The sequence below is a fragment of the Arctopsyche grandis genome, chromosome 11 (genome assembly GCF_051622035.1).
Source record: "Arctopsyche grandis isolate Sample6627 chromosome 11, ASM5162203v2, whole genome shotgun sequence".
NCBI lineage: Eukaryota > Metazoa > Arthropoda > Insecta > Trichoptera > Hydropsychidae > Arctopsyche > Arctopsyche grandis.
Genome location: NC_135365.1, coordinates 24568422 through 24595213, shown reverse-complemented (window position 1 = coordinate 24595213; position 26792 = coordinate 24568422). Strand labels below are relative to the sequence as shown.

At 34.8% G+C, this 26792-nt stretch overlaps 3 protein-coding genes across 3 annotated transcripts; 2 read left to right on the top strand and 1 right to left on the bottom strand.

Annotated features, from left to right (window-relative positions):
• The first annotated feature begins 997 nt into the window (after positions 1-997).
• Positions 998-5943, top strand: LOC143918979 (uncharacterized). Its single transcript, XM_077441114.1, has 3 exons — positions 998-1115; positions 4452-4840; positions 4904-5943. Exons 1-3 carry the CDS (start codon positions 1058-1060, stop codon positions 5084-5086), a joined length of 630 nt encoding a protein of 209 aa, XP_077297240.1. The 5' UTR covers positions 998-1057; the 3' UTR covers positions 5087-5943.
• Positions 1292-3246, top strand: GatA (glutamyl-tRNA(Gln) amidotransferase subunit A, mitochondrial). The gene is made up of 2 exons (XM_077441113.1): positions 1292-1455; positions 1539-3246. Exon 2 carries the CDS (start codon positions 1667-1669, stop codon positions 3167-3169), a length of 1503 nt encoding a protein of 500 aa, XP_077297239.1. The 5' UTR covers positions 1292-1455; positions 1539-1666; the 3' UTR covers positions 3170-3246.
• LOC143918608 (cilia- and flagella-associated protein 206) lies at positions 5329-12184 on the bottom strand. The gene is made up of 11 exons (XM_077440548.1): positions 12002-12184; positions 9747-9820; positions 9323-9636; positions 9021-9259; positions 8780-8957; positions 8338-8705; positions 6949-7221; positions 6740-6882; positions 5730-5854; positions 5520-5629; positions 5329-5445 (listed from the first exon to the last, which is right to left on the bottom strand). The coding sequence occupies exons 1-11, from the start codon at positions 12182-12184 to the stop codon at positions 5329-5331; spliced, it is 2124 nt and encodes a 707-aa protein (XP_077296674.1).
• Positions 12185-26792: the final 14608 nt, after the last annotated feature.

The following is a 26792-nucleotide window of genomic DNA, read 5'->3' as shown; positions in this document are numbered from 1 at the left end:
AAGTTGTAAATGCATACAAATGTGATTTTTTCTGGTGGTGCTGCAGCGCTGCAGTTCCTATGCACGAGCTGCGCCTGATTATATCGCAAAGTGAATCGCTACCAGGATAACCTCCGCTACGAAAATCGCGTGCGCGGTTTTCCGGCGTATGAAATATCGGCGTGCAGAAAAATCGGCATACAGAAAACTACGCAAATATTATTGCACGAATGTTTTTTTTATGATAATAATACAAATCTCGTAAAAAAAACATTAGTGAAATAGTACGCCGCATTTTCGTGCGACGGGAGATCCGCGCAAACGATTCACATTTGGAATGTAAACCGTTTACCGTACATATGTATGTACGGTAATTGGATTATTACGCACGTTGCGTTCGCCCAAAAGACAATTTTTGTCATGAAAATCGCGAATACGGAATATTTGGCACTCCAGTTCTCATTAGTATGATAGTTATTGTTAGTATGATGGATTTTTCGGCTGTCAGATGTTCCGTTATAGAGATTTTAATGACTTTTGGGCGAACGTTTTGTGAGCAATAATCACCGAACCCATATGTACATAAATGCTGATTTACAAATGGAGTTTGCTGATTTTTAGCGGAGTTTTTCTATCTTTGTCTTTTTCTCATGTTTAGGACAAACTGAGGAGAGGACTATTCATTACACCAAATACGTACATTTGATTAAATACAAAATATTAAATTAAAAAAATTTAATTAAAGGTAACTGATTTATATAAGTTCAATAAATAAATACTCCAGTATATAATAATCCAAAGATATTCGAAAATTAGTCCAATGAGAAAAATCGTTGTCGTATTTACTATACAGCCTTGCTTAGTTACTAACAAATTCAATATTTTTTGCAACGTATACAATGACGGTAAAATTATATATTGATTTATCATTAATGTAAATATAATAGATTTCTTATTTTATAAATTTAAAATCAAAATGATACTTGAAATTCGTGCGACATTTGCGCCTTTTAGGACCAAAACCGTCACCCCGTTTGACAGCGATTTGAATACTGAAAGCGAACGCTTATCGAAAGAGATGCAGCCTCGTGATTTGGAGCAACTGGATCAGCTCGAAGATCGGGAGACTTCAAAAAGTCAGTGCATTTTACTTACAAGTTTGTTTACGTACAAGTTTCAATTGAAACATTAATTATACGGTTAAAACTTATTCCAACATACTTAAAGATAGTGTTTTTTATTCAACTTGTAATAATACATATACATACGCATATTTGAAAGAAGTATATGTAGTTAAAAATTCACATTTTTTATGCGTTAGCGCTACTAAAAATGTCAAACTGTGGCGCGTAAAGTATTACAATTTTTTTATTAAAATAATGTGCCTTACAAAGTTACATCTGTAGTTGTATTTATGTGTTTATTTTTTATTTTATTTTTAATATTCACTGAAGTTTAATATATTTTCAAATTAAGGTAAGTTTATCAGTTTTAATATTCTCAATATTAATTTCAAGTCTTATCAAATTTAGAACTAATTATTAAATGTATCATTTTAGATATTCGTATCGCACTAACACATTGTGTAATAATTGCGCAAGTCGTCCTAGTTTGAGAAACGTCAACATAACCTTAAAGTGCACTGACAGTTATAGCATCATATTCAGTGTGCAAATGTTGAATTAAAATGGACAAATTACTTTCGCTGAGTATAAGGGCCGTCCAGAAAAAGTTCCAAGATGGTTCACTATCGCCTTCAGAGCTGATGAAACTATCGCTGAAGAGAGTTGAAGATGTCCAACATCTAAACGCTTTCATCACCCTCCTACCGACAGCTCAACATACAGCTGATGAACTACAAAAAGATCCAACGAAACCATTGAACGGCATTCCAATAGCCGTCAAGGACAACTTTTGCACACTAAATGCCAAAACCACTTGCGCTTCAAAAATGCTTGAGAACTTCACACCAATGTACGACGCCACAGTCGTATCCAAGCTGAAGAAATCCGGAGCTGTAATAGTCGGCAAAACTAACTTAGATCAATTCGCAATGGGCTCGGGGACTGTCGATTCTGTATACGGACCGACTAGAAATATTTGGGGCTCTGAATTCAACGTTGGATATGAATCTAAAGATGGTGATGATTTTAGAATAGCTGGAGGAAGTTCAGGTGGATCTGCCGTTGCTGTAGCTTCGGGAGTTTGCTTAGCCGGAATTGGATCTGACACCGGTGGTTCAACGAGGAATCCAGCAGCTTTGTGTGGACTTGTCGGATTTAAACCTACTTACGGAATGGTCTCGAGACACGGCCTGATACCCTTAGTCAATTCTATGGACGTACCCGGAATACTGACTAGGAATGTCGATGATTGCATTTCAATATTCAATTGCATAGCCGGACCTGATAGCTTCGATTCGACTACTTTGAAAGATGAATTCCAAACAGTCAATGTGAACGACGTTGATTTGAAATCGGTGAGAATAGGAATACCTGAAGAGTACCGTTGTGAAGGTTTGAGTCCTGAAGTATTAGACACTTGGATGGAAGTCGTCGATTTGTTGGAGAACGAAGGTGCTTATGTTAAAATAGTTTCAATGCCGTACACTTCGGCTTCCATAGCCGTGTATTCAATATTGAATCAATGCGAAGTGGCGAGTAATATGGCTCGTTATGACGGATTGGAGTACGGTTATAGAGCTGAAGGTTGCTCGTCGACTAACGAGCTATATGCCAAGTCCCGAGCTGAAGGTTTCAACGACGTTGTGCGCAATCGAATCTTAGCCGGAAACTATTTCCTGCTGACTCAAAACTATGATGATTATTTCATGAAGGCTATGAAGATTCGACGGTTGATCAAAGACGACTTTGACAGAGTCTTTGGCAGGTGTGATGATAAAGAGTGTGTCGATTTGCTGTTGACTCCGACTACGTTAAGTGACGCTCCGCTCTATAGTGATTTCGTTAGGTTGGATAATAGAGATCAGTGTGCTGTTCATGATTTTTGCACACAACCGGCAAATATGGCTGGTGTGCCAGCTATCTCATTGCCGATCAAACTCTCCAATAGGAAGCTGCCTCTGTCGCTGCAGTTGATGGGTCCGAATTGTTCTGAGTCTCTGCTCTTTGGTGTTGCGAAGAAGATTGAAAGTCTTGTCAAGTTTCCAATGCTAGATTTTAAGTTATGAATGTAATCTTTCAATATAGAAATATTGTGATACAAACTTTTGGATTTTTATTATTAATAAAATCGTTGAATTGTTAGAAAATATTGCAGTTTTTTTAACGACACATAACATGTATGGATGCAATTCTACAAAGAGGTAAAAAGCATTGTAGGTATACTATATATGTATGTAGATGTCATTTTTCCAAAAAGGATACTTGATAAGTTAATGAAGGTCTGATCTCATCTTGTTTTATATGACCTAAAATACCTTAACTAATTATCTATGTACATAGTAATAATAGATGAAGTTTTATGATCATGCGAAAATTCGGTACCTTCTCTTATTGGTGTCATCTCTTTTTAAAGTTTTTGTATTAAATCGTCTCCTAAACCACTTAACGAATTGGACTGAAACTTTTTTACATGATAAATTTTGTCAACTCATATTTTTTAAATATTTTTACCTCAACCGGAAGTTTACATAACATTTACTCTAGAGAATCGTGGTTTTTTATGTTCTTCTCAGAAAACTTCTAGTGTATTGAACTGAAATTTCATATCTAGAAGCTAAAGCGCACTACTAAGTTATATATAAAATTTAGTGAACACCCGACAACCGGAAGTGGCAGTTTACTCTTGTTCGATTTTTCTTCCATTATTTTTTTCGACCCGTTAAATATGTGTACTCTTCACGAGAAAATTTAGATATAATCCGTGTATTAATGTGATGAAAATAAAAAAATAATCATTAAATTTAATAAACCCGAAGTGGGAAATTTTCCTCTTAGAAAAGTTAAAAATGTGACCACTCAATTTTTTCCACGCCACTGAACGAATCAAGCTGAAAATTTATATTTGTATTTTTTACGTTCTAACTTACAGGTGATAAGGTTTTGGCGAGAATTCATAAACCGGAAGTAGTATTTTTTTTAAAAATAATATTTCATTATTTTATTTTGACCTTTTAAATTATTTCTATCTTCTTGATATTTTATGTTTATAATATTTATAATGATGGTAGGTAATAAAAAAAATTTGAACAAAATCTGACAACCGGAAGTAGAACTTTTGTCTTGTGTATGTTTCCCTACATTTGCACTCAATTTGTATTGAAAATGCTCTCATAGCCGATATGTGTGAAAGTATACGTATTTTTCACTATCAAATTTTATTTTTAATTCCTCAAATACATACATACAAAGATATAAAGTCATGAGTTGGTCACATCTGAATTTTTTAATTATATAAGGTTAATAAATACTAAAATATCTAAAGAAAGCATTAACCAAAACAATTTATAGGTAAAGATTACGATGAATTGCTATCATTCATGGGTCTCGATACTAGAGATCTGTCGTCACAGGCGGACGGCCTCCTCACACAGATGGCCGAGTATAAAAGAGTTCTAAATCTCCGAGCTATGGATCCCATGAGTGTACATTGCTGGTACACCGACTTGCAAATGGAAAAGATGGAATTGGAGCCATACATATTAGCATTGGAGCAGAACATACAAGCAGCGGATAGACAGATCGAAGCGGACAGACGCAATTTGGAAAAGTTCAAAAATGATCTCAAGCAGGTCAAGGATAAGATTGCGAAAGACATGAGCGAGGAGGAATTTCAAAAGAAAAAACGATCCAACGATACTGAAATTAAGACTTATGAAGAGAAGTTGGACGGACTTGAGGTATACCTGTTTTGTGTTGTTTGTATGTAATGTTTATGTTTTATTTATTTTATTTCTTTTCAGGGGAAATTAGCCAAATGTCATATACCAGGACAAGTACTACCGGAGAGTATGCGGCATATGAAAATCGACGTTGATAACGCGTGTAAGAAACGCAATCAAATGAAATCGGCCGCCCATAATATTAGCTTAGCAAAGAGTGCAAAGAAAGATCTTTTAGGCTTAAAGTGTAAAGATTTTAATTAAGTATTTTTCATTTTTATAAAATAAAATCCAGTGAATAAATAATGTAGTACTTCTAGGCTCAAAAGTAGAGTCGTGTTCCACAATTTAGATTGAGCTTAAGATCATGGAATTAAACTGTATATATTAGAAAAAGAAATGTTACATATATTTACCATACTAAAATATTTATTAAAAAAGTGATTTGCTTTTAATATTAATATTACATATTATAAAAAAATTGTATCAATTACTCCACATCCACATTAAATATTTTTTTCTGTGACCTTTACTGAGACTGTATTTGTTTGGCAACTGTTTTCCACTTTGGATGCACTTATATGCGTTTGTGTAGAATGAGTCTTGCAATTCACGAGGTTTGCCTTAAATTTTATTTTAATACGAAATAAACAATATATATATTATATAATCACCATACATATAAATACATAGCTACCATTTGACAAATTTTCTTCTTATAGTCCCAAATATTCCAAATGTAATTTTTGTCTATATATGTCGGAATCGGATGCAGTTCTGTCTGTACACCTTTGTCCTCGGTTTTAACTATAACAATCATAAATATCTCAATAATTTCTTTAAGAGTTAAGTCTATTATACATAACTACATAAATTTATATACACATTTCACATTATTATAACTCACCTGATTCTTGATGCTTTATTGTCAAAGTGGGCATTTGACGCACTGCATATACTTCATCATATATTTGCAAGAAATTTATCATTTCTACATTATTTCTCGCATATTCTAATGTTTCCTTGACATATCTAGAAATTTAATTGAACTAATGTAATACTTTTTGATCGACATATTTCTACTAATATAAATACTTGCATGTAATTCTTGTAATGTTCAGAATTAAGTCTATTTACTATATTCTAGCCAACAGTATAGCTCAGTGGTTGCGTCAATGCTAACTATCGAGAGGTCCTGAGTGCGAGCCGTGGTTTGAAATCGATTAAAAATAATTTATCCCGAGTATTTTTGCAGTGCTGCTGGTTAGACTTGGATATTTCTGATGCCAAGTCGACTGTTTCCTTTCAGAGTTTGCCAATTTATCTGATTTCATTGTTGAAATGATTCCTCACCAAATTAACAATCAACCTACCTACTACTTGTCACCATTATTTATTTTTATTTTTACTCAATCAATCATGCAAATTCGTCTTACAGATCGCTCTTATGCGACGAGTGTACTATACAGATCAAGAAATATCAATTATAAATATACAATTATTATATATTTTTATACTGAACACGGCATCTATGTTCAAAAATTGTACAGAAGCATATAAAAGGCAAATACGATCAAAATCCACAGAGATATCTATGGAGAAATTTGCAGTAATTACACAAACCAGCTAAAAATCGAGATGCTGAATATCCCGGATTTTTTGCTAGAGAGATGGTCAGGGATGCCAATTTTGCAGGAACCGTTTCAATGAAAATCAGATAAATTGGCAAACTCTGATAGGAAACGATCGACCTGGAGTCACAAATTGAGGTTTGGCCAGCAGCAACCATTGGAACTCGATCCTGCGACCTTTTTGCTCATGCTGCTGGTTGAATATGATTTCAAATTTATAATCAAACCATAGGTGTCACTTTGGGGCAACCTGTATTGGCACCATGATAAAAATAAATTTAATTACCTATTAGGATTCAATCCGAATTGTTTTCCATGTTCTGGAACGCAAAAGGCATAATATTTCCCACCCCATTTACACAAGCCCATATTTGGATTGGCAGGAATCAAAGCACCCGTACACAAACACAAGCTGCAAAAACCCAAATACTAAAATTTAAATTAAAATCACTGATCTTCTACCTACACATATGTATATTATGATGATTGTACAACCTGATAAATGAAATCGTCAGATATGTTCTCGTTCAGAAACACTATTTGGCACTTGCCGAACGTGTGCTCGATTTTGTTATCTTCTGTACGTTGGATTCTTTCGGCGTCAGACACGATACGCCTACCGTCCAATAGTGAGTCTATGATCGAATGGGGAACTTCCATCTTCTCATGTGCCGTGTCCAAATTCCACATCACGTTATTCATCGCCGATATGAGGAACATATTGTTCTGCATCTTCCGCCAGTGGTACCACAATTGTACAAAGTACGGCTGGAAGATTGAATACCGATCATCATCGAATTATATATTCTATATAAGTTTTTTATTTTTATTTTAGTTTATTTTATATCAGCAGAATAGACTGGTGGTTAACATTTGATGCTTTGAACAGAGTGGTCACAGGTTCAAATCCCACTGATTTCTGCTGGCCAGACTTTGGATTTGTGACTCCTAGTCGATGGTTTCTTATCAGAGTTTACCGATTTATCTGATTTTCATTGAAACGGTTCCAACAAATTGGCAACCTTACTCATTTTCTCGCAAATCTCGAGTTTTCAGCAATATCGAATTTCGCTGAATTGTATAAAATGCTACAAATTTACAAATCTGACCATTAATGTATCCGTGAATGTTAATTGATTTATATTTACTGAATTTCGCTGAATTGTTTAAAAATTCTGCAAATTTACAAATTTGACCATAGATGTTGTGGATGTTAATTGATATGTATTTACTTTGTATAATACTTGTATAAAATATACAATGATTCTGGCCAGGAAGGCGCATTGGGGTTACCTGTTAGGCCTTCCTGGTATAGATTAAATACAATAAATAAAAATATAACAGCCAAGTCAACAGTTAACAATTAAAATTGTGAACTATTAACTGCTCTAGTTGAAGCGGTACAGCGAATGAAAAGAGATATGACAAATGTCAACGACACCATCCATTGAATTTAAGACACAGAGGAATGGGAGAATTAAAATATGCTAGAGTTCTTGCCAGAGGCATATGAAATAGGGGAATCAAACTCTCCGGAGCATGAAGGCCAATCTCCGCCAGAATAGACTGACATGAGACAAAACCTCTAAATATAGAAAACAAGAACTTGATGAGGGCAACATTCATCCCGTGTTCAAGAGAAGTGTAGCCGACCATACCCATGACAAAACTTGAAGGAAATAAATATGGGTAAATCCCATATTGCTCCTTATAATGCAGCCGGAGAAAGCGTCTTGGATAAGTTCAAGTTTAATAGATGGAATTTTGGTTGAAGGACTCCAGATCATAGAGGCGTACTCCATGATACTTCTCACCAGAGCATTGTACAGTAGCCTCAACAATGGGATTATGGAAATGTCTGGAATTGCGAAAAAGTTCACTTACAAAGACTTGATCCGTAGGTATGGCCGTCCTGTATCTGACCAGTGTGTGCAGATCATTCAGTTGGGTAGTGAAACTGTTGCAGATTTCCTTGTTGCTTGCTTGAACGTACTCCATATCGCTGATCAGTTTCCTCACTAGGATTTCATACTGCCTATATACAGAAAGTATCTTGCACAAGACGTTGTATGCATCTCGGTCTACGTTCTTGCTCTTCGGAATGATGATGTCTATGTTGCGCGTGTCGGGATTGATTGCTATGTAAGTGTCTATGGCTGTTGTGAGGAGGTTGACACGTTCCATGATTCTGATGAGGCAGTGAGATAAGGCTAAGCTCGTTGCTTCAGCCGCTTCGGAAAGATTTACGATCACTGAAATTTAATTTATAACTTAAAACATATAAAAATATTGAGAATAATCTCCGCAGTTCTGAATAGTGACATACATTCTGGTATACTTTCACCCCCTTTACCACAATCCTTATTAAATATTCGTATGCCAGAAACGACGCTCAACAATTCGCTTAGTTGTTTTTCTTTTTCTGTATTTCTCTGCTCTACGAAAGCTCTAAGATCATCGATGTTGAATATGCTATTGAGAGCTGCAGTACCTTCTCGCAAAACCTAAGCAAAAAATGATCGAATAATATGCAAAGCTCTGGTTAAATTCAATCAAAATTAAATTACTTGAATATTTCCAGGATTTCCAAGTCCAGATTTCAACACTAGATATATTGAGATTCGCCGCAGAAGCTTTTCAGACTCCTCTTTGGTACTAGGTCTTGCTTGTACGATTTCATTCACTAGTGGCTGAGTACGTTTATCAATGCTGTTTTGATTTTTCGTCACCAGATTTTCCAGTGAATCATAGTGTATTTCAAAGTGGAATTGCATCTTCATCATCAAAACTGATGGGTATTTTTCATCTATGACAAATTGTTAGCATTGCATGGAAAAAAATGACAATATTGATCACATTAGAATAATACCTGATATTTTTTCGGCACACTTGTCTATAAACGATTCCAGTTCGTCTTGAGGTGATTTCTTCGAGAAGTGTCTACCGTTGTCCGGATTCAAAGATACTAATTTCATGTAGAATTGTACAAAATCATTATCGAGGGATATGCTTTTTAATGTACAAACCTTAACCACTTCGGCTACGATTATTTTTAAGGTGTTTTCATTGGGGAACACCATTTTGTCAACTGGTGGTTTTAAACGGTGAATCAATATTGTTAATTTGTTATATCCATAGAAACGTAGATAACATATTTTCATTGATGTTTTTGTGTACGTTATGCTTTAAGATTTATACGAAAATGAATACGTCGTATGAATATATGGGGTAGTAATTTTTATTACTATTTTTATGGCGATATCCGGAGAAATTGTGACGAATAAAGATAAAACGAAGCACATGGGTGAGATGTATGAATGGTGAAATAAGTTAAGTGATTGAAAGCTACAATGAGCGGGTTATGTAACTAGAAGAATGAATAGAAGAAGTGTTCAAATGGTATCCAAGAGATCACATTTGAGATGGGAGGACATACATATGTACACGTGGAAAATTAATGAATGTTGCTTAGAATATAAAGCATGTTCATCCATAAGTACATAGTGAAATTAAGATGGTGGTTTTTAATTTTGATATTATAATATAAATTGTTGCAGCCCACTTAAAAGGTCAAAGAATTCGACACTTAATTAAGCCCTCAACACGACCCCCCCCCCCTCCAACGAATGCAGTCTGAGAGACCATTTCGTCGGAGAACGAGACAGTTTTCCAGCAATATTGCACAAGAACAACCGAAATATTGCTGTTCTTATGAAAAAATAATATTTTTTAACTGACTAATTGCTATATGTAGTCATAATATAGCTCATTTCGTTCCCAACATAATTTTGGATGAACGTAATCTTGAAACCGTGAGGGAAGTCAAGTACCTGGGACACCTGCTGACGGACAATCTCTTTGATGACCGTGACATCGAAAGGCAAAGGAGAGCTATTTGTGTAAGGGCAAATATGCTGGCAAGATGGTTTTACTACTCCAGTGTCGAGGTTAATAGACAATTATTTATGTTCTCTTGTACTAGCCTCTATACTGGAGAACTATGGACCAGATACAAGCGGGAGACGATGAGGAAGATAAAGGTTTTATATAACAACCGCTACCGTGCTTTTTTCAAGCTACTGAGGAGTTGCAGCGCGTCGCAAATGTTCTTGGAGGGGCACGTGCATCACTTTAAGGCTATTCTCAGGACGAGAGCGGCCTCTCTACGTCTTTGTGTATTTTTACCGTCTAATTGTCTTCTTGCTGCTGCGTCTTCTCATTTGCACTCTTCATTGTATGTTCGATGGATAGAACTACTCCACAGACCGCTTTAAATATACTTTAAATTGATTAATTATTTAATTATTCTTATTATTATTATTTACTAGTGTTGTACCTGAAGAAATATCATTGCATGGGTTATGGCAGAGCATCGAAACGTGAGTGCCCCGGCCCTTTTTGTACCGCGAGTACCACTTTGATCTAACGCGTGTGAGGGAGAAAACCTATGTTAGTAAACGTTATGTCACCTATGTATGTAGGGACTAGCTAGCGACTGCCGATGAAGTACATTGTATGTATGTACGTAGCTGACAAACTCTACGAGTCGTAAACAGTGTGTGCCGCGAATATCAAAAGGTTGCGTGGCTCTGGGTTATGGCATATTAAGTTATTAAATAAAAAAAAAATTAAAAGAAACGTATCAGTGCTGTGTTCGATCCGCACGCGGTCGTATTTTTGCGAATAACTTTTAAATATATTTAATTTAATATGAAAAAACAGGTAAAAACTACCTACCTAAATAGGGTTTCTGTATTCCCAGACTTTTTCAATTCCCAGGACACGGGACGGAGACTGGGACCGTTCCTGGGATTCCGGGACACATGTAAAAAAAATTTTTTTTTAATTTAATATATTTTTTATTAATAAAAAATATATTTATTTATTTACAAAATATTAAAAAAGTAAGCAATACATAATATATCTATTAACTGGAAAGAATGTAATTATAAAAGTAAACTTATTTAAAATAGCTTCTTAAGAATACTAAAATATTTAAATGAGAATCCGAAAGCGTATTTCTAGATTTGGTACAAAAATTTCTAGCAATGGAAAAAACTCTTTCAGTTTCGGTCGAAGTTGGTTTTATTGTTAAAAGGGACGAAAACAATTTTTTTAAATTATCGGTTTTTTCTCCTGTCAGCATGTATATTTTAATTTATTTTTTAAAGTCCAGGTTATTTATATTTACGTTATTTTGTATATTTGTTTTTGACAACTCCCTATTTAATTCTTCATCCATCGTCAAACACAAGATTGTTTCATCTTCATCCGAATCTGAAAGACTTTCTTCCATTGTGGAATCGTCAATACAAGAAGGATATACTCGCTTCATAACAGTTTCACCGTAGGATATACATTCGCTTTTATTACAACATTCAAAGAATGTTTTGTTCGGTATAAAATTAGAATTATTCAAAATTTGTGTTAAATAAATCAGTTCAAGGCTTCTTCTTTCTTCGATTTTAATTTTCAACTCTCGGAATAATTCCTTTCCCAGAAAACTGTCTATGGAAGAAATCTTTGTCATTAAAAAATTTATTATTACTTCAGATTTCAAAATATTAGTATCCCTTCTGGATAAAGCTTCGATAGCGGTTTCTATCGGTTTCAACAGTTCTAGTATTTCGTTCAGTACTGAAATATTTTTCTCCACCCATATATTATCCAATTTAATATCGATCAGTGATTTTTTAATACTGTGCCGAAGTTTAATAAATCTCTCGATCATTTTAATTAATGAGCCCCACCCCGTTTTCACACCCAAAAATAATGTTAGTTCCCTCCTAAATTCTAATTTAACATACTTTTGAAGTATTGCGTTTTTCGCAGAACTTTCTCGAAATAATTTTATAATTTTTCGCGTATCGAAATCTCTCGATCTCTCGAAAAATTTCTCGATGAGTTATCGACATCGAAATCATTTTCATTTTCAAAGTTATATTCGTCACTGTAGACATTTTCTTCGTCGTCTTCATCATTTTCATCGTCTACCTCTATTTTGAGTGTTTCACGTTTTTTATAGAGCACATTTGTAACAGCCAAGTGAATCCCACGATTCAAACACAACAGATTTTCCACTGGGCTTTCACGTCCAAATTTTACCATAACATTTGCACCATCAGTTGTTGTAGCCACGATATCTCTCGTCAATGTGATATTGAATTCAATCAAGCGATTTTCAACCATTTCGCTTATTTCAATAGCGTCGCATTCTTTTGACACGAATACTAGACCCAAGTTGAATATTACATTTTCTTCTCCATGTACGATAATATTTAAGTAACGTCGATTTCTCAAACTGGTCCATTCGTCTAATGTTAAACTAAATCGAATTCCCGACTCCTTGGTTTTTTTTATGTTTTCAATCATTTCATTTTTTTTTTCATTATAAAATTGTACAATTAAATTCATCACATCCGATGGATCTTTCGGCAATGTATAGCCTTTATTGTTTATGGATTCTCTTAGAAATTTACTATTCGTAATAATATTAATGGAAATACCGTCTTCAGCAGCTAAACGGGCTACAATTTCTGCAAGCGATCTCCTTAATATGAATTTGGACATTGAAAATTGATGATCGGTTTTTCGTCTTTTAGGTGCACTGTTACATTCCTCAATTGTCTCACAATGTTCATCGTCGTTAGTTGTATTTACATCTTTATGACATCTAACCAAATGTCTTTTCATACCACTCGTACTTCCTCCTTTACAGAGAATTCTCATTGGACAAAGCTGGCATTGAGCTGTCTCTTTGTCGCATTTTTTGAAATGCTTCCAGACTTGTTTTTCCATATTGATCTTGTAAATAAAAGAAAATAATGTAACTACAAAATTACAAAACATTTTACAAATAATAGGGTACTAATTGACTTACTTGTAAAGTTTGAAATATCTCGAGGGAGCACAACTGCGATGGTGCAACGGCTATGGACTCCTACCGAATGACCAAAATCATCGGTAAGGTCAAGTCCTTCGGTATTGAGATTTTCCAAAAATAGAATTACAAGAAACGATTTTGGCCAAACGCACATAACCATTATATTATGCTCATAAAACTTCGACGTTCGGGGAATGCGCTATACTTACTGCTAAACAACAAACCTTTGAGAATATTTTACGATTCTTTGTGTATTTGATTTATTATTTCCCTTCGTGCAGTCGTGAAAATTTTGTATACAGTACACTCTCGATTATCCGGGCTAATGTTAGGGAGGAAGGGCACGGATAATTGAAAAACACGGATAATACGAATCATCAAATTTTGACTTGGTTTCGAATATAATATCATATTTACAACACAAATTTTTATTTTATAATTTTAATACTTATTATTTATTAAGAAAAACGCTCATAGTTAACCTTCGAAGGACGCAGCGTCGAGATCGAACGAGCGTCCCAAACCGGGGTCGAGTAAGACCCCAGTATTTTTTAATCTAAATACAGCTTTTCTTAATACAAATCGGTTCAATATATATCTTATTAATCATTTTATACACCAACATAAAAAAGTTTTAGTCCTATAGCACGTTTTTGACTATTTTTGTATTAAAAAATAACGACAAGCATCAACACGCAAACGCACATATGTAGGTAAGGCCAACAGGCGACTGCATGACTCAATAGCCACGCGCCAAAATTGACGAAAACAATAGCTTACGAAAATATAGCTGTCTCTTTATCTCGCATTGATTCATCGATCAACAAGAATATGCAAGTGAACAGTCAAAACATGACTTATCGCTACCGCCTTTAAATCATACTTTTGAACGTAGAAATGTATAAATGTATTTTTTTACGATGTACCTACCCCTTTTCTAAATCATACACAATCTATTAAAATAATTTTCTTGCAGTTCATTCTAGGAATACAAGAAATATAGAGTGTATAACTATGAAAACCACATAGTTATTACGAAAAACGTAAAAAATTGGGGGCACTTGCATACCCCACTTCGGCGAGGGAGAATTAAGCAGATAAGTGACCGTTAGTAGTTGTACCATTTTATGACTTATCTAGCCACTGGTATCTTCTTCAATTGTAGTGTCACTCTCATTTTCTTCCTCTTGAGAAACAAAATAAACGATATCTGCATCATCCGTGCGTTTAAAACCTGGATCACTTAAATCATGTTTGAGCCACTCCTCGATGTCTTCCTTATCCACGTTTTCGAAAAATTGAAATTTTCCAATAATCCACATATTTCAGATATATCATTTGCTTCATTCTCTTTAGAATCTGTTTCCATGTCAGTAAGAATCTTTCTCCATGATCGAACTAGTGTAACTGGCTTTATTTTTACCCAAGATTGTGTTATTCCGTGTTTAGCATCCAATATCAGGTTGTTACTTCCTAAACAAGAGTTTTCAGAAGACTGACGATAAAGACATTTCATTGATGATATAACACCTTCGTCCATGGTCTGAATCAAATATATCACATTAGGGAGCAAAAATTTTGTAACCACAAGTCCATCGTTTGTTTCCAATATGCTTTCGTTCGGATAAGAAGGGGCATTATCTACTAACAATACTGCTCTCTGTGGCAATCCCTTATTTTTTTGAAAATCTTGCACCTCTGGAACCCATTTATTTTTGAACCAATCTTCAAATGGAGATTTCCCCTTGCTGACTATAAAAGATCGAGGTTTCTTTGCTTTCTCAATCATCAAAAGTTTCATTTCATGAGTTCCTGATGGGTTTCCACAACACATGGCAGTTATCCTTTCTTTGGACGATTTATGTCCAGGAGTGGACTTTTCTCTCATTGAAGCCAGCGTTTTTGTTAGCAGGTACTTCCGTACAGGCCTGTTTCATCTGCATTATAGATTTGATCGGGTTGCAAAATTTCTCTTTGCAAATATTTATTTATTTATTTGGAAAATTTACAGTTTATTAAGTTACATAGATTGATAGTAAAAAAATATAATTATGTTAAGTAAACCATTAATAATTTTCACATATAGGTAAAAAAAAGAAAAGCTCAAACATTTAAAATAAGAAACAAAAATGATAATAGAGTAAGATAGTTAAAGAAAACAAAAAGAAAAAAAATTGAAATAACAGTATAATAAAAATATCAAAATAATAAGAATAATAATATGATAAAAATTATGAAATAATAAAAATAATATAATATATAACAAAAAACAAAAAGACAAAATAAATACATCAAAATAAAAATTCATAATCACAATCGTAAATTTTCAATAAAATTAATCATCGAAAAACAAATTTGCAATAATTACTCTAGCTTGTATAGCATTAATATTAAATAAGTCAAACATAGAAATTGTTAAAATTAGTGTGTTGACGGTGGAGCTTGCACGCCAGATGAATGAGCTTCTTCCATAATTAGAAAAAGTATTAGGTATGTAAAGGAGCTCATTACATCTAGTCATTCTATTTGGTACACGCAATGATAGTCTGCTCAATAATTGAGGACAGTCGATCGAGCCGTTAAGGATGTTCAAAATTGTTGAGATGTCAGCTATCTCCCTTCTTTTGACAAGAGGAAGTAGATGCTGACACCTACAAGCATCTTCATAGGAAGTATAGGTTAATCCAAAACGGCTACTGATGTACCTCAAGAATCTCTTCTGAATGCGCTCCAATCTGTCTCTTGCACCAGAGTACTCTGGGTTCCAAACTTGGGATGCAAACTCAACAATACTTCTTACGTATGCACAATATAGTATTTTGTATGATTTTATAGAAGTAAAGCATTTGGAGGACCGGATGACGAACCCGAGGGCCTTCGACGCTCGAGCTACAACATTGTCAATATGTTTACTAAAGGATAGATCAGAGTTTAAAAAGACTCCCAAATCCCTAATTTCCGATACCCTTGTGAGTCTATGTCCGTTGATTGAATGAGGAAAGTCAACTGGACATAGTTTTCTGGTGAAGGTTATGCAGGAGCATTTTGCTACATTAATTTCCAACTTATTTATGCTGCAATAAGCCTCTAGCCTGAACAAATCATCTTGTAGGGCCAAAGCATCATTTCGGTTGTCTATTCTCTTGAAAATCTTCATATCATCAGCAAATAATAGTACACTTGAATTCTGAAAACATTTTTCAATATCGAAGATGAAAATATTGAACAATAGAGGTCCCAAGAGGGAGCCTTGTGGAACACCAGAAGGAATATTAATCCATCTCGATATAAATCCATTTAATAAGACAGCCTGTGATCGACGTGTAATGTATGAGGTGAACCATCTATAGAGATCACCATGAATACCGATCTGTAAAAGTTTTTCAAGGAGAATATCGTGATCAATCCTGTCAAATGCCTTACTATAATCTGTATATATAGTATCAACCTGAGACCGATCGTTCATGGCATTAGTAACGAAATCATTAAATAGTAGTAAATTTGTTGTAACTGAGCGTCCTTTCTGAAAACCATGTTGTTGCATACTAAGAGATTGCGAGATAGCTGGAAAAAGTTGGTCGTACACTAATTTTTCTAGTATCTTAGCAAATATACTTAGCTTTGATATAGGCCTGTAATTGGAAATTTCGTTTTTTTTCCTTTCTTATGTACAGGAGATATGAATGCTGATTTCCAGATACAAGGTACAAGGCCCTCACTAATAGATCTTTTATAGATAATGGTTAGTGGTAAAGTTAGGCTTTCAGTACATTTTGAGATAAAAATTGGAGAAATTAAATCTGGGCCTGCTGATTTATGAATATCAGTTGATTTCAAAATATTTAATACTTTTTCACTTCGAATTTCAATTGATCCAATTTCAGAGGAAGTTGTGACAGAACAGACGTTGGTTGGTAAGGGATAAGAGGAAGTCGATTGATTAGAGACAGGTTTAAGGAACGTCGAGTAAAAGAAGGAAGAAAACAAATTACAAATGTCCACCCCCGTACCAGCAGTAATGTCACCATGATACAGAATATGAGGTAGGACGTTGTTTTTGTTCCTTGATTTAATGTAGGACCAGAATGCTTTGGGATTCAAGGAAATGTCGTTTTCTACTATAGTCATATAATTTTTGAAACATTCTTTCTCTAAAGTTTTTGCCCGATTGCGTAATAGTACAAAGGTATGATGGTCAGCCAGGTTGTTATAATTTTTGAATTTCTTAAAAAAATTGTACTTTTCCTTCAGGATTTTTTTTAGGGGTGCAGTATACCAAGCGGGAAATTTTCTACTTTGAACATGTTTCTGTGGGATATATTTATCCCTTAAATTATATATAAGATTATAAAATGAATTTACAGCATCATCAAGAGAAACAGTATGTAAATAAGACCAAGAAACAGAGTTTAATTCATTTTGAATCTCGTTATAGTTACCAAGATCAAAAAGGAATCTAGTATAAGGTTTAGATCTAAGTGATCGATAAATAGTTAGATCAGCAGTAATTAAAAGAGATTTATGATAAGGATCCTCAGGAACGAGAGGATCTAAACAGGCATCTACTACCAAATGTTCATTTGATAAAACTAGATCAAGAATACGGCCGAATAAGTTAAGTACTCCATTATATTGTTTAAAATTACAAAAATGTAATGCATCAATAAGAGTCATTTCGGTGCTTCTTAACGAATTGATAGGTATAAGTCCTCCTCTGGAGATATCCTGGGACCATTGGATGTTACTTAGATTGAAATCTCCAACGATTAAAAATCTATCATCCGGGTAGTTAGTTGAAATAGTAGACATGTTTTCAAGAAAATTAGTAAGTTGAGTATTAAAAGAATTACCTATGTTCTCAGAACATAAATACAATACACATACATGAAATTTGAGAAGGTTGCGATGATTAGTGATATTCTCGAAATTCGATGCAGAATTCATCAGCCATTGAAAGTAATTAAAACATATGTACATATGTTACGAAAAAAACCTGCTCTGAATACACGCACTTGTTAATGAAAGAATTAACTGACTGAAAGACTTAACGCAATAATAAAAGAAATTTAAAAAGGGAACGAGAAACATTTATGTGTCGCAATCAATCGGTGCGTCTCCTAAGCATATAAGAAAAAAATTAAATTAATTTAAAAAAGATAATTTATATTTTTCAAGCACGGATAATCCGCAAATCGGATAATCCGCGCCCGGATAATCGAGAGTTTATTTGATTTCAAGATTTTTTTAAATCCAATTCCCGGGATTCGAGATAAGACTTACCTCGCCCAGAGAGAACATTGATAGCGGACAGTATATATATAGACGTATTTTCTTTCGATATTATATTCGTCCATTTTGTTGGCAGTGGTTTAGCTGTGACGTACACATGTATGTCGAATCGAAACTACTATTATAGAACGGCGAGCGTTATCTCAAATATACACACAGACAGACAGACAGAATAGCGATATTATAAATTTGATTATTATTATTATTATTTACATATTTATTTTTTGTTATTATTCAATACTATGGTATTTATTATCTACTAGTTGTTTTATCCGGCTTCGCTAAGCATTTGTAATATAAACAGCTTAAACACGGCGAATCTAATAGTAAATATTCATTTGCTTTTTTATTAAATTTATTTGAATCGAAAAAAAATAATATTCAACCGATCATAGAAACTGACTTGTTTTCGATTCCAAACCAAAAATACTTACAAAGTCTCTTTCGAAATTATATATTAGATATATGTATGTATATTATTTATATGGACGAATGCGATTGCACTAAATTGGAATAAAAAAGTTATTATTATAGTGTCTCCATCTATGTGTAGAATTGAAATTAATTATTTTGATATATGTATATAAGACGTCGGCCATTTATTGAAGATAATTTTAGTATTTATTTTTTTCAAAAGGTGTCACTAGTATAATTTTGATTCAATGATAGTTTTTCTATTGTTTATTTTCAAATATTCAAATTTTTCTTCGGACGTTTTTCTAATCAATTTTAAACTATCAATAATAATTGAAATTCAGATGTTTTTTGTTAATACGATGAATAATTAGTTCACAGTTAAATTTTTTGCAGATTTATAGGTGCCAATTTTTACATAGAAAGTCAACAACGATTGTGCAATTGCACAATATTCCAGCTTGGCAAATTGCATTTATTTATATTTCTGTCTGTTTTTGTATTGGGGCGCGCATTGAATCCGACTCAATTTATCATTTATAGATCTAAATTGGTTGTACACTGGCATATGTACCCCACAGGAGAGGTTGGCACTGGTAGTTAATTAGCGTAGGTACCAGTGCCGCCGCTCGCTAGGTACTACTCACTATTACTAATGTAAGTTATTAAGCGCCAATGTGGCTTCGGTAATTATAGACTTCCCACATAATTACTGTGTGAAAATCAGGATCGGGTTGTGCGAACGTATCGGAATAACGAGTTTTTGTCCGTCGTTTCAACGGCTCACATATTAATGGATTTGTGATTCTCGACGAACGCGACATTAGTACCGGCACAGCGGCGACCGCACTTTCGGGGCACCCTGTCGACTTTTCTCGGCGTGAAGTTGATTGGAAGTGTGAATTTTCATTTTCTGAATGGATGGATATTCCAGAAATGGTCATATTCCGATACTGGGTGCTAGAAACGATACACAACTACATATCTATGTACGCCACTGGAAAACGTTAATTAGAACAGATGACAAACACGTCGGAATCTTCGAAATGAGATTGCTGTTGGAATAACCTTTGACCCAAGATCGGATTAGAATTCTATGTGAGTAAATTGTCTTATTTACGTGACGATATATGACGATATATTTGATATTTAGTTTATATATGTGTAATTGAAATAATCATTCCTTAATGTGAGAAATCTAATTGTAATATAAATGTCAACAAAAAAACCCATCGTATTATAAATCACGAAATGTCAAAATTTTGATGTTACTGCATATATGTATTGTCACATGTAATATTTAAACATTGTTTTCCCTTCAAGGTCCCATTTTTTAATTTTATAATTAATTTAATTGAATTAATTTCTTAGTTGTATTTTATTTTAAAAGTTTATTTTTTTTAATTTCAATTTTAATACTTAGACATTAGTATTATATTAAAAAAGGGATATTCGAAAATATAGCTTTACTAGTGGTTTTACCCGTCTTCGCTCGGTATTTGTAATATAAACCGCTTAAACACGACTAATCTTATAGTCAACATTTTATTAAATTTATTTGAATAGCTTTATTTTATATTTATTTATTTATTTATTTATTTACATATACCAGGAAGGCCTTACAGGTAAATCCTAATGCGCCTTCCTGGCCAATTACAAATACAAATGCAGCATTTTTATTACAAGTCGTTGAATTGCGAGACACTGAAAAACTCGCAAATTAACGAGACATCTATGAATTGTACATAAATTTTATTGTACATCAATCAAACTTCAAATAGTGGTGACATAGTAGGTAGGAAGGATTTTTAGCTAATTTTTTTTCCGGGAACCGTTTCAACAATGAAATCAGAGAAAATTGGCAAAATTCTGATAGGAAACGATCAATCTGGAGTCACAAATCCAGGTCTGACCAACAGCATACTCTGAAAAATTCATTTTAATTCAGGGATTGAACCCGGCACCTTCTTGACGCTAAGCAGAAGCTTAACGACCGAGCTATGCTGCTGGCTATATATATGTATATAAATATAAATAAATTTATTCGAATATATATATATATATATATTTTTTATTTTTATTAAATTGACTGTCACGAACAAACAAACATATATACTAAGTCTCTTTCGAAATTATATGTATACCAGAATCCGGGGGCGACTCCCACCCAGCGCTTTCGCCTCCGGAGCCTTCGCCCCCTATCCGTCGTCCCCCGGAGCCTTCGCTCCCTAGGGCTTCGCCTCCTAGGGCTTCGCCCCCGGCACCACCGGGGACTTCGAATCCTTTGAATCGAAAAAAATAAATTGAATGTGTTGTCTACGAACCAACGCACGAAGGTTACATATATACATACATATGTATATGCAAAGTGTCTTTCGAAATTATATTATTTACCTTCCCAAAACCCTGGTAAGTTCAACTAAAAAAAAAGAGCGGCGACTCGGCGCTAGTCCGAATGGGGTGGAGTGGGGATGGGTGGGGGGAGGGGAGCTCGATTGCGTTTTTAAGTTGAGTTCTAAAAATGGCCAGTGTGCACAAAGAGGGAATAATTGCGGCAGGGTCGGAACAAGAAGGCGAGGTGGTGGGCCACGTGAAATGCACCACGTTGGGGTAGGTAGTGAAATGAATTGTGCACGCGATCCGTAGATTTGGACAAAGGCGGTCGGTCGATTTGACCGAGATGACGTCGCGCGATAGCGTGTGTGCATTCATTTTAATTAAAAACCTCAATATTCTGCAGCGAAATTGCACTAATAACCTGCGCCGCCGCCGCCGCTGCACTTTTTTCGAGTGCAATTTAACCAAAGTACTGCGAAAATGACGGAAAAAAGCACCCGCGGGACTCGCGATCTGGGTATTTATGTATCCGTCTACTTGTGACTTGTGTGTAAGCTTCTGCTGTCATATCATATGTTATGCATATTAATTTGAATTTGTAATGTTTGGAATTGGGTCAAGTTTGAACGTTGCATATGATAGACTTTTTCTTGTTCATTTATTATATTTCCTGAAGAAAAAGATCTTATTTTGGACCATTGTGGCATTACAGGACTTCTCACTTGCACTCTACTGTACATACATGGATTCGGTGGATAAAACTAATTGCACAATTGTACATATGTATGCATACAAAGACTTGTGTACCGTGGAGACATCTCAAAGCTTAAGACATTCTCCTGCAAATTAGACACAGTGAAGTTTGAAACCTATCGACAAGTTCCACCCAAGTTTCTGTACACTAACCCACCACCGAAACGAGCGTCCAATTAACGTCTAGCGTGCAGGTAACAACCGACAAAAAAAACCCCACACAAATGTACACACATGCACACGTCACGAAGGGAGTGGAGTCAGAATTCCGCTTCCGTTAACGACCTACCTTACCCCGAAATTACGTGATCGCATTTACCTTCGGGGGAGGAGAGGAGAGGTGGGTCGGCTGCAGACATGGCGATGTCATCTACCTTTCGGTGATGCATGATGAATAATGCATTTTAATGGCGGGCGTTGCATGCTCGACGGAGCCGAAAAAACCGACAGCCGGCTCTCGTCCATCTCTTTCTGGCCAAAGCAAAAGATAGACGGCTTAAAATAAAGTTGAAATAAAAAGAAGAAACGACGAGGAGGCCTCAAGGCCTGTCGCCATTCGGCGTTGAGCAAGGTCAGGCCCAGACCCAGACCCAGACCTCACGTAACACACTTCCCAAACACTGCTTGATAAAAAAAGAATGACTAAACAAGCTCCTCCCAAATGCATCGCACTATCCAATGAGGATGGTTTTAGGTTTAGACTAGAAGTATTGGTAATGAAAATTTAATGTAATTTAAAAAGTTTTGTGCGAGCAGATTTTCAAGTCGGTTTTTTTTTATATAATCCCTTTGTGATGTATGTATAGTACTTACGACATAATGTCTCTTTGTTTGTCTGTCTGGTAATTATACAGTTTCATATCCATTGATTAATTGAGACCAAACTTTCCTGTAAGGTTCACACGGTGCTTAAGTGACTCAGGACATTTTTCTTTCAACATACCGAATTAAATTCATTGTTACAGTTAAATTTCATTAACGCATACCAAATTTTACAAAAGTAAAAACAATTTCAAATAAAATCTTGTTTCGTTACAACGAATACTCAGTACGAAACAATAAAAATTCGTAGTTTGTTTTAACGAGGTTTGACTGAAAATATATATGTATTAAGTAAATATTCATTTGTTTGAAAAAATATTAACCAATTATTTTCGCCATTTTGATTTATAAGTACTCGGATTGCCAATGCCGAGGGTGGATTTTTATTATTTTTGTCTTATATATGTAGTAGAACCTCGATTATCCGGACTAATTGGGAATGAAAGTTGTTTGCATAAAGCAATATCCGTATACATAATTGAAAAAAAAAAATACCGGTAAATAAAAGAGCATTAAGCATGAATAATTTTATTGTAAATCTGTTACATTTGATTTATAAGTAAGTAATTAAATTATTGATTTTTGATTAAAAGCAGCTATTCTTTAAGAAGGTGCCAAATCGCGAATACTTTTAAGACATATGTATGTACATAAATACATACATATACATAAGTTGTTTCGAGTTGCATTATTTTCCACTTCATTTAAGTATTGAAAGGCTTCAGAACGTGCGGGACCATTATTCCCCTCCTCGAGAATCTCCTCTTTGTCTTCTTGATCTTGATCCTCAAAGCCAGACATTTCAATAATTATTTACTCATCATTTAAAACTTGGAATCAATAATCGGTGATATCTTATTATTTAATCACTCGGTGATATCTGCTTCTTCGCATTCTTTGCATATTGAAATTTTTGCTACTACTTTCATGATATCTTCTAAATCACTTTATGTTGCATTATTGGAAGTACCTAACTAACAATCTTTTTAAAATTTTGTTCCATGATTTTTTCAAAGTTGACACATCTACATAAATTCCAACTGCTGCCATATAGCAAGAGTGTTTTGAACTAACTTTCTTGTGGAAGCTTGTAACTGTCATTTGACGTTTGATCTTCCGGGCGAAAACCGAATCTGTCGTCCGAGCTATTTTAGAGAAGGGCATTCTTTTTATTTGCCGGGCTGATAAATGGTACCCTATAAGATTGAGTATATATGTATGTATGTCACTGAAATTAATTTTCAAGTGAAAATATATTTTCACTGACGTTTCAGTGTAATCATAACCAGTTACATTTTCAGGGTTGGTTTTATTCATTTAAGATTGGTTTTATTCATTTACATTTTGAAGCTTGAACTTGTGCAAAGACGATTTCTCAGACTGCTTTATAAGGAGCAATATGGGATTTACCCATACTTATTTCCTTCAAAATTCATCATGGGTATGGTCGGCTACACTTCTCTTGACCACAGGAGGAGTGTTGCCCTCATCAAGTTCTTCTTTTCCATATTTAGAGGCTGTATCTCCCGTCCGTCTATCCTGGCTGAGTTGGGCCTTCATGCTCCAGAGAGTGTGATATGGACCCGCCATCGTCCCCTTTTTCACACTCCTTTGGCTAGTACTGTGGCTTTTAGTTATTCTCCCATTCCTCGCGGCCTCGGTTTCTTAAATTTACTGGATGGTGCCATTGACATTTGTCACGTCTCTCTTCATTCTCTGCACCACTTCCTAAGTTATGGAGGTCGCGGCCATTTAGAAATGTTGAGTTAGTGTTTTTAATTATGATTTTATTATGATTTCATATTTTATTTAGTTATCCTTTCCTTATTTAATTTGTATATTCGTATATATAATTTGTTTATTTAACTTGTATTTTTTCCTATTGTACTTTTTCCTATTAATCTTTTTAGCACACTCGTCGCTTTGGAGCAATCTGTTAGACGAGTGTGCTTGATTAATTGATTTTGTAAAATAAAATAAAATAAAAATTAGATTGTTAGGGTTGGTATTATTTAAGGGTTAGGTTAGGTTAGGTTAAGTAAGGGTTGGCCCTATTCATTTAAAATTGGGTCGTTAGGGTTAAATTTATAGAGTTAAACGTTCTAAATTCATTGTTTGATACATTTTCACTTGAAATATGCTTTCACTGTAACATGTAGATACATACATACATATATGTATATATGTGTATTATGTATGCATTCATGGTCTCAATATAATGAACTACTGCAATAAAATACCGATCATTACGTATAATATACATATGTACATTCAGATAAGTATAGCGTGCATAACAGGCATTTATAGAATTTTATTTCGGCATATTGCAATTGTAAATGCAACTGCAATTGCACTCGCTACGTTGACGTGCAATTTCCACCAACGACCCTGAAAAACCAGACGGTTCTCCCCATTTGTTCGGCTCGGACCACCGGAAACTTAAACTTTCAGGTAGGTACACACCGCCGAATAAAATGGCCGAGGCTTGCACATAAAGCAATATAACAATGTGCACATGCCGCACAAAAGAAAGAAATCGTCATTGTTTGTCGGCCAGAAAACCAGTCTCGAAATGGTCCTTTGTGTGTGGCACGTCGAGACCTTGACTCGTTCGCAGTTTTTTTTTGTTATTATTTTCCTTCAATTTCGCACACACGCGTGAAATGCGTGCATTTTAAAAAGATCGCCGAAAGCCGAGACCGAAATAAAAAAAAAATGTCGGCGAGTAAAAATAACATCCAGACAGCCTTCGCGCACTCTGGATACCGAAAAAGACGAAAAGGAAACGGCGCGTAAAATAAAAATGGACGATGTTCCAAAAAAAGAAGACATGCCAAAGCGTCGAGTCGACCGCACAAAGAAACCCGTTTTCATGGTCAAATTTTGTTTGTACGAAAATATATATTTCCTCACGAAAGCGAAACGGAGCGGCGAGAGGGGGAAGAAGAGGTTAAAAAAGTGAAAAAGTGAAAAAGGAATAAAAGAGGACCTGCCGCATCGTTGCGGTGCGGTGGTTTTGCTCGTTTTCGCTTTCGTTTCGGCCAAAACTGACCTGTTCCAAGGAGAACGTTCTTGCGTGCGAAACGAAACGGCCATTTTGTGCGCCTAATCGTTCTGGGTGGCGCCATTTTGTGATTAGGCGCTGATTTGGTGGTCACGTCAGTGCCGAATTTTTAGTTTTTTTTTCTATTTTAATGAAAAATTTATAAATGCACGTAATTTAAGACGGAAATTTAGTTATATTTTCGATATCTAATATATAATTTGGAAAGAGACTTTGCATATTTGTATGTATGTATGTATGTAACCTTCGTTCGTAGACGACAAATTCGATTTTTTTTTTCGATTCATAGGCGCTGATTCGATTTTTTTCGATTTAAAGGATTCGAAGTCCCCGGGGCTAAAGGCGCCGTGGGCGAAGCAGCCTTCGTGCCTGGGGCGAAGCCCTAGGGGGCGCAGACGCGGGGGGCGCAGGCGCCGGATTCTGGTATACATATTTCGTATACATATATTTTTTTATAAAATACTTACTATATATGTATGTTTGTTTGTTCGTGACAGTCAATTTAATAAAAAAAACAAATGAGTATTCAAATAAATATACATATATAAAATAAAACTATTCAAATAAATTTAATAAAATGTTTACTATTAGATTAGTCATGTTTAAGTGTTTTATATTACAAATACAAAGCGAAGCCGGGTAATACAACTATAGTATGTAATATATGTATATTTAGTCATTTAAAAAAGATAATTTATTTTTATTTGTATGGATGTGAAACTTGGACACTGAACGTCAAGATGCTACAAAAAGTCCAATGCACTCAAAGAAGTATGG